This window comes from Chelonia mydas, chromosome 4 (assembly GCF_015237465.2).
Source record: "Chelonia mydas isolate rCheMyd1 chromosome 4, rCheMyd1.pri.v2, whole genome shotgun sequence".
NCBI lineage: Eukaryota > Metazoa > Chordata > Testudines > Cheloniidae > Chelonia > Chelonia mydas.
The window spans coordinates 97255959-97270132 of record NC_057852.1 but is presented as its reverse complement, the minus strand read 5'-3'; the positions used below and the strand labels follow the sequence as shown (position 1 = coordinate 97270132).

Here is a 14174-nt window from a genome sequence, read left to right as displayed (position 1 = left end):
GACCATACCCTAGGTCCATCTAGTCCAAATGATTCATACGAAAGTTCAAGAACTCAGGAGTAGGCAGATGTGGGATATCTTCACCCCTAGATGCACACGCACACCACATTAGCTCTAATCCTGATCTCAAATAGTTTGGTGGTTGGCTTAAGCCCTGAAGCACAAGGTTTAATATCCCTTCCACAAAATTTGTTATAATTATGAAAACTATTGATATTCCATATAAAAGTCCTGTCCCTTTTAGAATCTTGTTAAGACCTTGGCCTTAATGACTTCCTGTGGCAGCAAGCTCCACAGTTTAATTACACACTGTATGAAAAAATATCAGTTCTGAATTTCCCAAGTTTTAATTTTATCGAATATCCCCTTGTTCTTATCTTATGAGACAGACAACCAAAGTTTCCAATCTACCTTCCCTATACCATTCAACCAAAGGGGAAGAACCACTAAGCCCAAGCCACAAATGATTTCTTGGGACAACGAATGAGAAAAAAGGAATAGGAGTGAAGGTCAAAGATTAAAAGTCAGAAGGGGACACTGAGCAGAGGACCTTCAAAAGTGCCCACTGCTCCTCTGAAGGTTTTTAAGAATTTAACCCAGGTTTCCCAAGCAACCTAATCATTGGACCATCTTTCCTCTCCCTTTGAAGGTGTGCAGTGAATAAGGCAGGAAGAGAAACAATGGTCTCATGGTTAAGGCAGTTGAATGCTGCCCTGGAAAACTAGATTCTATCCCTGTGACACAATTCCTATGTAATGTTAGTCAAGTCACTTAAACTAAAAACTTTTCACAGATGATCATTAATTGTGTGTTCCTTATTTTCTAGGTGCCCAACTTGAGACCCTGTGGACTGATTTCAGGAGTTCTGAGCACTCACAGCTGTAACTGAAGTCAATGGGAGCTGTACTTTGAACATATTAAGTGATATACACAATGCTTAGTACTTCAAAAAAAACAAGTCCTAGGCATCTCAAATCGGGCACCCAAAATTAATTAGCACTTTTGACCTTAATCTCTCCGTGCTTCAGTTCCCCATCTGTAAAACGGGGACAGTACATCTCCTCAGAAGGGGGGTGTTATGAAGATTAATTCATGTGTGTTTGTGAAGCATTCCAATTCCATACTGGGGACCACCATAGGAAAGTCCATGAGAAAATTAATAATTCTTTATTCAGAGTAGGCCTTGAATAGTGTCCATTAAATAATGCCTAAGGCAAAGTACTATAAGGGGTTATTGACTAGACTGACCATAAAACTAGGCAAACTACACCAGGGCTGATGCACACATTTGATCATTGGGGACCCTCTTGTTTTAATAAACTTACCCTCTTATTGCCAGGAAACTATCACAGTAATGCTGGAGATGTGCGTTTGCCATTAGTAACTGCTGCACTTAGAATAAGAAAATTACCGTGGCCAAAAATGAAGTACTTTATTCCTTTATTTTCTAATGGACCAATAATATTTGGGTTAGTTGGAAGCCTACATAAGGTGAATGCTTTAGGATTAGTAAAGTCAGAGAGCTTGCAAAACAAACACACTAGCATTCTGTTTTGCTCTTGTTGTTTCAATAAAAAGAAAGCCAGACCATGATTTCTTATACACTGACTAGTGGTCTGTCATAGTTAATGAGAAAGTTGATTGTTACAACCATAAAACTAACTGAAAGAATTAGACCGAGTAAAATAAAAAATAGGAATTTGGCCCTAGGCTTGTGTACCCAACAATAGCTCAAGAACATTTGCAAACTCAGTTTGCCCCTGCAACTTTACTGCAACTATAAGTACAATTAACGGAAGTTTCAGAAGTGCTAGCATAATTATCTATGGATCTCTATAATAACCAGGCTACTCTTTTCCTGTAAGCCTCAAATCCTGCAAACACTTAAGCATGTGCTTAATAATTTTATTAAGATTATGTTAAAATAAAAGAAATGGTACAGAGTTTAAGCATAGAAGTTTCTGGTTATCAGGGAATAAGGTACAGATTATCAAGGGGTGCAACGTTTGGTTTCGAATCAGATGGCATAAGGAATACATAATCTGCAATATCCCCGATTGGGGGTAAAAGGTTAACAGGTCAAAGTACAGACATTGAGATATGAGGGTATGTTGTTCATATAATGGCTTTGTTCAGGTGTGGAGTATAATGAATGGATATGATGATGACGATGGATTTACCCTCATTTGATGAGATTTAATGTTCAGTGAGTTTATGGTTCTAGTTCATATGGTCCAATCGAAAAAGTGTCTCGGTCCCTTTCTCATAGTTGATGCACGATGCTGTTCCGGGTCACATGTCCTGATACTGTCAGCGGCCGGTGATGTGTTCGATGTAGATGTCCCTGGACCATCAGATGGTGTCCGAGACCATGAGACGTCACATGAGCTGTGCATAGCATCAACCGATCCCACAGGTCCGCAGCACACACTCGTTGCAGGGGTCCCAGGCGCCCAGGGCTCCGACGATCAGGGCATCCATCTGCGCCTTATAGCCCTTCACTCTAAGGGTGTCGGCCGGGGGGGCGTATTTTTCCAGCTTACGAGCTCGGGCTTCACAGAAGGCCGGGGTCCTGTTCTCAAAGGAGACCATGACGTCGATGAGGATGATCTTTTTCTGGGCCTCGTTGGTGACTACCACGTCAGGTTGCAACTGGCTGTCAGTACCGGGGATGGCGCAGTTCACAGCGACCTCCCCCAGGCGCGGTGCGATGGCTTTTACCAGACAGTTCTGGATGGCATTGTGACGCAGCTGCCAGGCTCTGGAGTGGGGCTTGCAGCTGCACAGGATGTGGGGCAGGGTCTCGTTGGAGTAGCCGCACTTCCTGCAACGCTTGTCTCGGTTCCCGTGGCGAACGGCTCCGTTGAGCGGGACACAGTTGAGGCGGGCACAGTGGATGAACCGCCAGTTGGCGAAACAGGTCAAGCTGCCCCCGGCGAAGAAGTGGTTGCTGGCGTCCCACTTGCTGGTCAGTTCGAAGGCTTTACCCTGGTCCGGTTTACGCTTCAGGGTTTCCATGTACAGTGAGTGGATGGCTGCCTTCAGGATCCTCTCCAGCATGCCCCTGGTGCTCAGGATGACGATGGTGTTGTTGTCGGACCTGATCTGTGGCACCAGGACTTCCAGCTCCTGGCGTTCCTCGCGCCACTCCCAGCGGCAGCCGATGTGCTTCCCCAGGCGATGCGTGGCATTGCGAGCGCGGGACCAAAGTGAAGCGATGTCGCACCCGTCCTGTCCGAATTCGCCATCCAGGGAACCGCTCAGGAAGGTGGTGATGTCTTGGTTGGAGGAGGCTCTGCCGATTCGCTTCTTTGTCAGGTCATGGAGGGCGTCTGCTGCGATGTTCTTTACCATGGCGTCGGAACACGTCAGCAGGCGGAAGGCGTGGGTGATCACCGCGATGTCACACAGGTCGCCCATGCGGGGGACATTGGCACCGCAGACCAGCTCGTTGCTGGCTCTCTGGGGAAGGAACAGCCACTTCTTCACCAGCTGCCAGATGATCTTGTCTGCCTTGTTGAGGGGTACCTTCGCCACGGCGGATCCCCTTAGGACGAACGAGATGCGGGGGATCAGGAAGGCGTTCAGGGCATTTATCTTCTGCCATGGTGCTAGCAGAGAGGCGTCAATCTTGGCGGCATCCTGCAACATCTCCTGCATGGTGTCCTTAGGTGTCTCCCAAACACGGAAACCCGTCAGCATGCCGAGGTGTTGGTACGCCTGCCCCTCTGCCAGGGGGATGACTGGCTCGCCCTGGATCCGGAACCCCATCTTCTCCACTGAGTCCCTTTTGCTGCCATCGATGTGGAGAGTTGCACACTGCTTTGCACTGAAGTGGAGCCTCATCCAGTCGGCAGCTCGACTGGTGGCATCTAGCAAACCTTGGAGGCTCTCTGGGTCGTCTGCAGTCAGGACCAGGTTGTCCGCATAAGCCAGGACGTTCACCCTTTCACATGGAGGTTGAAGCCATCTGTGCCATTGGAGATCGCTTGCAGCAACAGCTCCATGGCGAGGTTAAAGATGATGGGGCTGAGGAGACAGCCCTGCTTAACTCCGCTCCGGATAGGGATCTCGGCGGTCTCCCCTTCGACCGAGCGAATGGTGGTGTTGCATCCCTTGTACACCTCTCGGATCACATGAAGGAAGTTCTCTGGCATCCCAAACTCCTGGAGCGTGGCAACGATGTGGTTTTTACACACCTGAGTAATCCCACCAACCTCAACAAGACTACTCATATGCATAAAGTTAAGGACAGAAGTGAGTGTTTACAGGATTGGGGCCCTAAGTCATGAAAATACTGATAAGACCTGGAATTTCGGATATGTTATTGGAAAAACAGCATTATTAAGTACTAGTTGGCTACAATTATCAATGAAGGTATTTAACACAGATGCTTTTTTCTCAAAAAGGAAACACACACAAAAATCTCCAAACACATTAATGTCCAATGCCAGTTACCAGATTCTCTGCGTAGATAACACACCAATTCATATTCTTTAGGTACTCTCAACATGACTACTTCCATATGTTTGGAGACCTTTAGAGAGCCTCTTCCTTTGCTCCAAGCACCAATTCTATAAATTAACACACATAATATAAAATATATTCTATTATTAAAAGTAATTATTGCCAATAGCAGATTCCAAACAGAGAAAACGGAACAAAGGCCCTGCTCCAGGGAGCTCATAATATAAAACTAGACAAGACAGGCAAACAGGTAAGGGGAAAGACACTGCTCATCCTACATTGACACAAATATCTATCAGCTAATATGTGGATAAATAAAGTCTAACCAAACTCCCCCAGCCCTCAGCCCATGCCCTAACCAAACTCCTGGAGAAAAGTAACTTCCAAACATGCTGCAAATGCTAACTAATCCAGGTACTAATGGGCCAGATCCTAGAGAAGGCAAGGAGAAGAGAGCGAGTTCCAAAATCAAGGAACCATCACAGTAAAACACTCTGCTAGCACCTGTCTCCTTAGGTGAAGAAAAGTAGTATGTCTAATTAACTGATCACAAGGGAGAGAAAAAAACCTCAAAATTCTAATCTCATCTCTATCACACAGTTACATGGACCTGTTAGACAATTGGTACATTTCACCTACTATATATACAGTGCTGTTTACACTAATCACTGTATATAAAAACAAACACTGTAAAGTGCTATAAGTGCTTCCCCCCCCAGCCTTGTCACAAACATAAACTTCCCAAACTTTATAGTGAATGGTGCAAAACTGTCTCAGCTGGTCACATTTCATGCTCTCTTTTTACTAAAAAAATTCAACAGGTAGATAATGGTAAGGAGTGGTACAGAAGATGCATACAGCATGACAACCTCTGATAGTTTTGCACTGCTCATTATGTAAACATTTGTCATAATTGTGACTTAATAATGGCATTTTAAGTAAGTCTATCATTAAGTTACTAGTGAATAATATTGATGGTAATTACATCAATTTATATGTAACTATATTAAAGTTTTTCCATGTGACTGATGAAGTTATATCAGAGATTTTTGTTTACATTGCCAAGAATAACCAAGTATGGACTTTGAAAAGACATTTAGCAATATTAGTCCTAAGTGGAGCACAGATCTGGTCCAAGAAGTAATACAGCTGAACTGCTTGGTAACAGCGACCATAACATAATTACATTTAACAACCTTGTAGGGGGGAAAATACCATAATAGCACTTAACTTCAAAAAGGGGAACTACAAAAAATGAGGAAGCTCGTTAAAAAGAAATTAAAAGGAACAGTTACAAAGGTGAAATGCCTGCAAGCTGCATGGAAACTATTTAAAATCATAATATAGACTCCAACTAAATGTATACCCAAAATAAAAAACAAAGAGGAAGAAGACCAAAAAAAATGCCACTATGGCTAAACAGCCAAGTAAAAGAGGTGGTTAGAGGCAAAGAGGCATCCTTTAAAAACTGGAAGTCAAATCCTACCAAGGACAATAAAAACATGCATAAACTCTGGCAAGTTGAGTATAAAAGCATAATTAGGCAGCCAAAAAGAATTTGAAGAGCAACAAGCAAAAGACACACAAACTAACAGCAAAGAATTTTTTTTAAGCAAAACAGAAGCAGAAAGCCTGATGAACAATCAGTGGGATGCCACTGGACGATCACGGTGCTAAAGGAGCACTCAAGGAAGACAAGGTTGTTCCATAGAAGCTAAATGAATTTTTTGCACCAGTCTTCACTGCAAAGGACATGAGAGAGATCCCCACACCTTAGCCATTCTTTTTATGTGACAAATCTGAAAAACTGTTCCAGATTGAGGTATCAATAGAGAAGGTTTTGGAACAAAAGTGATAAATTAAGCAGTAATAAAGCACCCAAAAGTTCTGAAGGAACTCAAATATGAAATTATAGAACCACCAACTCTGGTATGTAACTTATTGCTTAAATCAGCCTCTGTATCAGATGACTGGCAGATAACCGATGTGATGCCAACTTTTTGAAAAAGCTCCAGAGATGATCCTGGCAATTACACCCTGTTAAGCCTAACTTTAGCACCAGGCAAACTGTTTGAAATGATAGAACAGAACAGAATTATCAGACACGTAGATGAACATGATATGTTGGGGAAGAGTCAACACGGCTTTTATAAAAGGAAATCATGCCTCAGCATTCTTTAAGGGTACCAACAAAAAAACGAACAAGCTGACCTAACATACTTGGACTTTCAGACAGCCTTTGACAAAATCCGACACCAAAGGCCCTTAAGCAAAGTAAGCAGTCATAAGAGGGAAGGTCTTCTCATAACTGGTTAAAAGATAGGAAACAAAATGTAGGAATAAATGGAGAGAGATAAATAGTTGTGTCCCCCAGGGATCTTTACTATAGGGTAACCAGATGGCCTGATTTTATAGGGACAGTCCCAATAGTTGGGGCTTTTTCTTATATAGGCACCTATTTTCCCCTACCCCAGGTCCCGATTTTTCACACTTGCTATCTGGTCACCCTACTTTACTGGGACAGGTGCTGTTCAACAAATTCATAAATTATCTGGAAAAGGGGGTGAACAGGGAGGTGGAAAAGTTTGCAGATGATACAAAATCGCTTAATATAGTTAAGTCCAAAGCTGACTGCGAGGAGTTACAAAGGAATTTCACAAAACGGAATGACTAGACAACAAAATGGCAGATAAGTGCAAAGTAATGCATACTGGAAAAAATAATCCTAAATCTAAAAGTACAAAATGATGGGACCTAAATTAGCTGTTACCACTCAAGAAAAATCTTGGGGCCATAGTGAATACTTCCCTGAACACGTCTGCTCAATAAGAAACAGCAATCAAAAGAGCCAAGAATGTTAGGTACCATTAAAAAGGGATAGATGATAAAACAGTAAATATCATAATGCTACTATATAAATCCATGGTATGCCCACACCTTGAATACTGCATGCAGTTCTCATCACCCCATCCCAAAACAGATGCATTAGAATTGGAAAAGGAACAGAGACAGGCAACAAAAATTACTAGGGATATGCAGCAGCTTCCATGTTAGAAGAGATTAAAAAGACTGGGACTGTTCAATTTAGAAAAATGAAGACTAAGGAGAGATATGATAGAGGGCTATAATCATGAATGGTATGGAGAAAGTGAATAAGGAAGTGTTATATACCCCTTCACATAACACAAGAACCAGGGTTCACCCAATGAAATTAACAGGCAGCAGGTTTAAAACAAGCACACGTAAGTGCTTCTTCCTACAACGCCCAGTCAACCTGTGAATTTATTACCAGGGGATGTTGTGAAAGCCAAAACTATAACTGGGCTCAAAAAATTAGATAAATTCATGAAGGACAATCCATCAATGGCTATCAGCCAAGATAGTCAGGGATGCAACCCTATGCTCCAGGTGTCCTTAAACCGCTGCCTGTGAGAAGCTGGGACTGGACAGCAGGGGATCACTTGATAATTGCACTGTTCTATTCATTCCCTCTGAACAATCTGGCACTGACCACTGCCAAAAGACATACTTGTGGCACCTTAGAGACTAACCAGTTTATTTGAGCATGAGCTTTCGTGAGCTACAACTCACTTCATCGGATGCATAGCATATCGTGGAAACTGCAGAAGACCAGAAGAAGTCTTCTGCAGTTTCCACGATATGCTATGCATCCGATGAAGTGAGCTGTAGCTCACGAAAGCTCATGCTCAAATAAACTGGTTAGTCTCTAAGGTGCCACAAGTACTCCTTTTCTTTTTACGAATACAGACTAACACGGCTGTTACTCTGAAACCTGCCAAAAGACAGGATGCTTGACTAGACGGACCACTGGTCTGACCCAGTATGACCATTCTTATGTTCTTATTTAACTATGGACAATTTAAAAAGCTATTTTAATAAGTTAATCTACAACAGAGCCAAATGTGAATTTATAAAACAACTTCCATGCTTAAGTTATCCCAAAGCACTTTATAAAGTAAAGAATTAAATACTGATCGTGTAATGACAGTGTAGGTAAACTGACATTTTTATTTGGGATAATTCACTTAACTTTGGAACCTGTTCTTAGAGCTGAAGATGGCAATCATATGGCAATTTTTTAGTGTCTTTAACCAGTTAGAGGCATATCTGGTTTAAAACAGTTTGCATCCACACAGTACATGGTTAACATATGAATCTTAACTGTCCACCACCTGCTAGCTATCTAGTGTGGCACACTGTTTAGTTTAACCAATTAGGCACACAGTTCTGCAGTATGGACACATCTCCAACCATGGCACTAGTAATTAAAACTAGTTCTCCAATAACCATGAAGTTAAGACATCCAAAATGAACTTTATCCATGTCACAAGGGTACCAATTTATGGGTCTACTCCAATACACATTGAAGTCAATTAAATCCATTAAGAGCCTGATTCTATTCCATATGTCTATGCTACCCGTGAGGGCCTTCCTCGCTTCATCATCCAGAAGATGCAAGCCATTTTAGAATTCTCATCACTTTCTTTTTCGCGGGATATAGTGCTCACAACATTGTCCAGATTCTGAACACTGTAAGCAGCAGATCAGCCTCATTCACCACCCATAAGCATAGGCAGAAAGAGGGAGTGGGGGAAGAAAACTTAAAAAAAAAAAAAATCCTTACTCAGATTGCTGCTAATGACGCACAATGGGACAGGTTCCCAGAATGCCCCAAGCTGCAATAATAAACACACACACATTATTACAAGTACTAGGTCTGGATGACAAAATACAATTTTGATGGCAGAAAGCTGTGCAGACACAAATCAAATTATGGATTTGTAACCAGTTAAGCTGACCATGCCTTTCACCGGGTAGAGAATCAAAAACTGTGTGGACAGGCCTAAAGATGGCCAAAACACAAAGTCATATTCTAATTTTTCCAAAGAGAGCCATGGCATCTTTAGTTTACACACAGGCAGCCACCAGAGACTGACAGAAACTTCAGCTTCATGGTATACTGTCAGGTTAATTTATGCCTCAATTGTAAAGGTTTCTTTTTCAAAACCTACAAAAAAACTTGTTTCTAATGGAGTTTTTAAAAGTTAGTTTGTTTTTAAAAGAGCATGCTTTCTTACAGAGAAGGGGAGACGGGGGAGAAAGACACCCTCTTTCATCCATGGCCAGATAATTATGTCATATCAGACATAGACTTGGCCACAGTGTTCTATACATTCATGACTTCCAGACTTGATATTACAATTATCTAGAAATGGCACTTTACCTATGAACACTTTACCCATGTTCTCCACACACTACACTAGTTTTCCATTCTCTATAGACTCCAGTTCAAGATCTCTGTCCTAACATTCAAAGCCCTTTGGAGATAGTTAACCAGAGCCAGTCCATAGACATTTCCTCTACAATCATGACCCCTATAATTATGTTCCACTGGAACAACGAAAAAAGTTAACTTTTGGTAAGGTTCATGAGTGCAAGATATAGAGCTTTCACATGAGATGGAACTACACTACGGAACTCACTTATGCAAGAGATAATCACAGGCCTTGCCACTTCCAGAATTAAATGCAAAACTTATTTCTTAAATACATTTTTTAAATACACAGGAACATTTTTTCACATCAACTATAAAACTAATCAAGTTACTTCTTTTACAGGATTAAAGAATAATTTGTTAGTTCTATTTTTCAATACTTGTGAGACACCCAGCTACCACAGTGATGGGAGCCACATAATCAGATTAGACAGCCAGAAACCTCCTAGTACTACATAGTATACCATTCTGAGCATAGACCCAAATCCTGGTTTAAGACTTGAATCTTCAATTTTCTGGCCCAAAGACTACAATACTATCAATTGAGTGACCCTGATATTTAATCAATACCTGACTTTATCCTCTATTTTCAGCATATATTTAAAAATAATATGCCATGGCACGAAAGTTAACAAGGCAAATTTGTATGTTCCGCATTGGAAAAAAATTGATTTAAAGCCTTCTGTAAACGTCAGAGTCCACAAAACAAAAACAAACCAAAAAAGGAGAGAAAAATACTTGTGACAATCCCTCTTACTTATGAAAGTTTAACAACTGTGTGACTTTATTTACACTATGGGCTTATCTACACATGAAATTATTCCAGAACAGCTATTTCACTCTAAATCCACATGCTACCTTAATCTGAATTAACCCTCAAGCGTAGACAAGCCCTGAATAGTCCAAACACAAAATGTTATAATCTTTATATAATTTAGTAGCAGTCGGTGCACAAAGAAGAATAAGTCTAGTTGTGAAACTCTAGAAATGCAGCTTCTATGTTTGTATCATGTGCTATAAATTAATGACAAGTAACTTTATAATCAATAATAGCCAGCTTTCTAAACTACAATTACTTGTGTGTAATATAATCAACTCCCACCATGCTATGCTTGGACTATGACATCTTTCAAACCCCTTTTTTTCCACTGAATGCATCTGATGAAGTGAGATGTAGCTCACGAAAGCTTATGCTCAAATAAATGTTAGTCTCTAAGGTGCCACAAGTACTCCTTTTCTTTTTGCGAACACAGACTAACACAGCTGCTACTCTGAAACCTTTCAAACCCCTGGAACTCTCAATAATCGTCATACTTAAAAACAATTTTAGCTTCCTGTAATTAATATTTACAATTCCACTTCTGACCCCTTGTGGGTAGTTTAATTTATTTCATGCCAAATTAAAATATTAGTTTACAAAACACACAAATTAGGACACCGATGATTCAACCCCTCACCACTTTAGGTGAATATATAAAAGCAGACATGGCAATATAGTACCAAACTGACAAAAGTAAATCACAGACCTTTGAAAAAGAAATAATACAAATTTTGCCAGGAAGATCTGGAAGTAAGTGGTATGCATCTCAACTACATCAAAAAACTCTGGAACTCCCAAGGCAGAGATGAAAATGTTTGTTTAGTTTGGGTAGTGCTTAAAGGGGCAAATGCTGATAGGTGAGGAGAAGAGACACTTACCTTCAACCGTTTGACCACCTCATCGTTAGTAATTTTGTCTGTGATCTCCTTTACTCCGGGAGGATAGTAGATGATCTTGCCATCGGCAGGAGGTTTTGGTTGGGTAGCAGGAAAGTCCATCCTGGTGCCACTGGTTATAAACTTTCCTTCTCCACAGTCCTCTACCGGCCTCTATCGGTCAGAAAACAAAAGTTCAGCGGAACAGAGACGACTTTCAGCCCTCTTTTTCCATTTCTAAACCTCAATTCACAGAAGGCCCCACTAAATATCAGGAGGGCAAAAATCCTGCAGCCCCAGCCCTCGGGGAGGGCTTCACTGACGCCCCTCACAAAGCCACCTCTCCCCCCCAAACTCCTGCCTTTCCAGCCTCTTCCAGCGCCTCCTTTCAGTGCGGGGCTTCTCCAGCCCAACATTATTAGTTTGCAGCCTCATATTTTACAATGAAATTTTAACCCAGATCAAAGGATGCCCCAAGTTTAAAGTCCATTATAGCCCAAGGGGGGTCGGGGTGGGCCAAATCCTGGCCCCAGCGGATCTCTAGGACCGCCAAAGAAGCCCCAGAGCTGGGAGACGAGGCCTAAGCAGTTAGGCCTCAAAACTATCAGGAGGCAAAGAGACCAACAGGAGGAGGGGGGGAAAGGAAGGAGGTGGCTGGGATCCCAAACAAAACCCCGCTGCCGGCCAGCCAGCCCCGCGCAGCTAAGTGCTGAGCCCCACACCTGGCCCCTACCTCCCCCCGGAAAGGGGGGCAGCCCCCCCGGGAGGGGACCAGGCCACTCTCCACTTTACATTTGTTCCTTCAACTTCAGGTGTCCTCAGCCCCAGCGCCCCCTCCCTGCCCCGGAGCCCCTCACCCAACTAGCTCTGCGAAGCCTACAAAGAGCCCCCCTCCCCCAGTGCTACCGCGGGGCTGGGAGGAGGGAAGCGGGACCCGGAGCCGCCTTTACCTCATGCAGCTCCGGAAGGTGCAGCATTGAGTAGCCTCCGTGCCGGGTGGGTGCTGCTGCTGCTCCACCACCGCCGGCCGGCTGGCGCCCTAGCTGCTCCCGCTGCCTCCTTGCTTCGCGGTGCGGCGGCGGCTCCTGCCCGGGGAGAGGTGGGGGGAGGAGGTTGCTCGGCGGCGGCAGGAGCGGGGGTGAAAGGGGGCGGCTCAGGCGGAGCGTGCGCCGCGCCGCGGGGACACAGTGCCGCTCTCCGTCCGGCCGGGGAAGAACAGCCCAGGAGGAGGCTTCGCGCTACTCTTCTCCCCCGCCCCCCGGGGCCTGGCCCAGCAGCGCCGCCCAGCCAGGATCCCCCCGCCCCAGCCTGGCAGTAGAGCCCGCGCCCCGGCTCGTCTCCCTCGCGCCTTGTGCCCAGCTCGGCAGGGCGGCGGCGGCGGCGGGGCAGGCAGTACCGGGCACGGCCGCAGCAGCGCCGCCTCCCGCTTGGCGCCAAAACCAGCAGTGGTCCCGAGCCGGCTGGCGGCAGGGGCTGGCCTATCCCGCCGGGTGAGGGGGTAGCCAGGGGCTGCTCACCGCCGTGTCCCCTGCATAGCAGCTTGAGCACCGTCGGGGTGTCAGGGCCACAGGCACCAGCCCTCCTTCCCCTCGAGCCCCGGGACGAGGGCACACACCGGGTGTGGCGAGGGTCCTGCCCGTGTCTCCTCCGCGCCCGCTGGCTGGGCTGTTCTTAGGCGAGTGTGACAGGCGGGCGGGAGGGAACCCCTTGCTCGGGCATTGCCGGCTCCAGCGGGCCGGAGGTGCCCCCGAGGCTTATGGGGTAACCGCGCGGCGGGTCAGCAGGGCGAGCTGGGAACAGAAGAGGAAACCCGGGGGAATCCTGCTGAAGCGGAGCGCCCTCTCCGCGCGAATCAGGAAAATCCCTTTGCCTTCTAGCTCTGCTCTGAGCCGCGAGGCTGGGCTGAGCCATTCACTGCCAGCTTCGTCCGTGCGCAGGTGCTGCCTGGCTTCCTGGAGTGGGCCTAGCGGCTTCCCGCTATTCCAGCTCTCTCGTTCCCAAGATTCTAGCCCCTGCTCCGGTTAGCAACTTCCCTGGTGTGTTAACCCTTTGCGTGGCCCAGTTTGTCCTGTTCTCCTTGCAAGCTGCCCCAAAAAGAAGTGCACTCCAGTTAATTTTGCTGAGCTACATTTTCCTTCTGGTCTCAACTAGCTTTTGAACATTCATGTTTGCTTTTGACTTTAACTTTTCTTGCTACTGTTAAGTTCTGATCAGTGCAATGATTTTTCCCATGTTTTATTTATTTCCAGTGGCACCCATTGCTTTCTAATCAGAGAAGAAGCCAGAACCCTGTCCAAGTAACTTCCAAGCTAAGGATAGACAAGGGAAGTAACAGAGATTGGATAGGAAAAGGGGAGCAACAGCTACACATGTATAAAATAAAATACATGGCGTAGCCAAGTTATTTGTCAAACATGATATTGTCAGCTAGCAAGTTTCTCAGCTAACACCACAAATGAAGGGCTTCAGGAGGATCTTGAATATACAGAGAGAATGAGAGCTTGTGAATGAGCTCAGGACAGCCCTTACATGCAAAAATCATAGCTGTTTAATAGTCTTTCATCTATTGTTTCCTAGAAATTGAACACAGTTGGTTAGGTCTGTGACAGAATAGGATATGTCTTTGTCAAATTATGAATTCCATTTTGTACTGTGTACTGAACATGTCTAAACTATCCCAGTTCTCAGACTGCTGTCCTTCCAGGCAAAGGTTCTT

The 14174-nt window shown here is 44.5% G+C and overlaps 1 protein-coding gene across 4 annotated transcripts in view; it reads right to left on the bottom strand.

Annotated features, from left to right (window-relative positions):
- Window positions 1-13296, bottom strand: part of PDS5A (PDS5 cohesin associated factor A) — a 171134-nt gene extending 157838 nt beyond the window's left edge. Inside the window, exons 1-2 of one of the 4 annotated variants that reach the window (XM_037897912.2) lie at window positions 12409-13296; window positions 11462-11632 (exon numbers count right to left, since the gene is read on the bottom strand). In XM_037897912.2, coding sequence (XP_037753840.1) covers window positions 11462-11632; window positions 12409-12435 — 198 coding nt within the window. In that variant the 5' untranslated portion in view covers window positions 12436-13296. The other 3 variants (XM_037897910.2, XM_037897911.1, XM_043544498.1) reach the window with 3 other exon arrangements.
- Window positions 13297-14174: the final 878 nt, after the last annotated feature.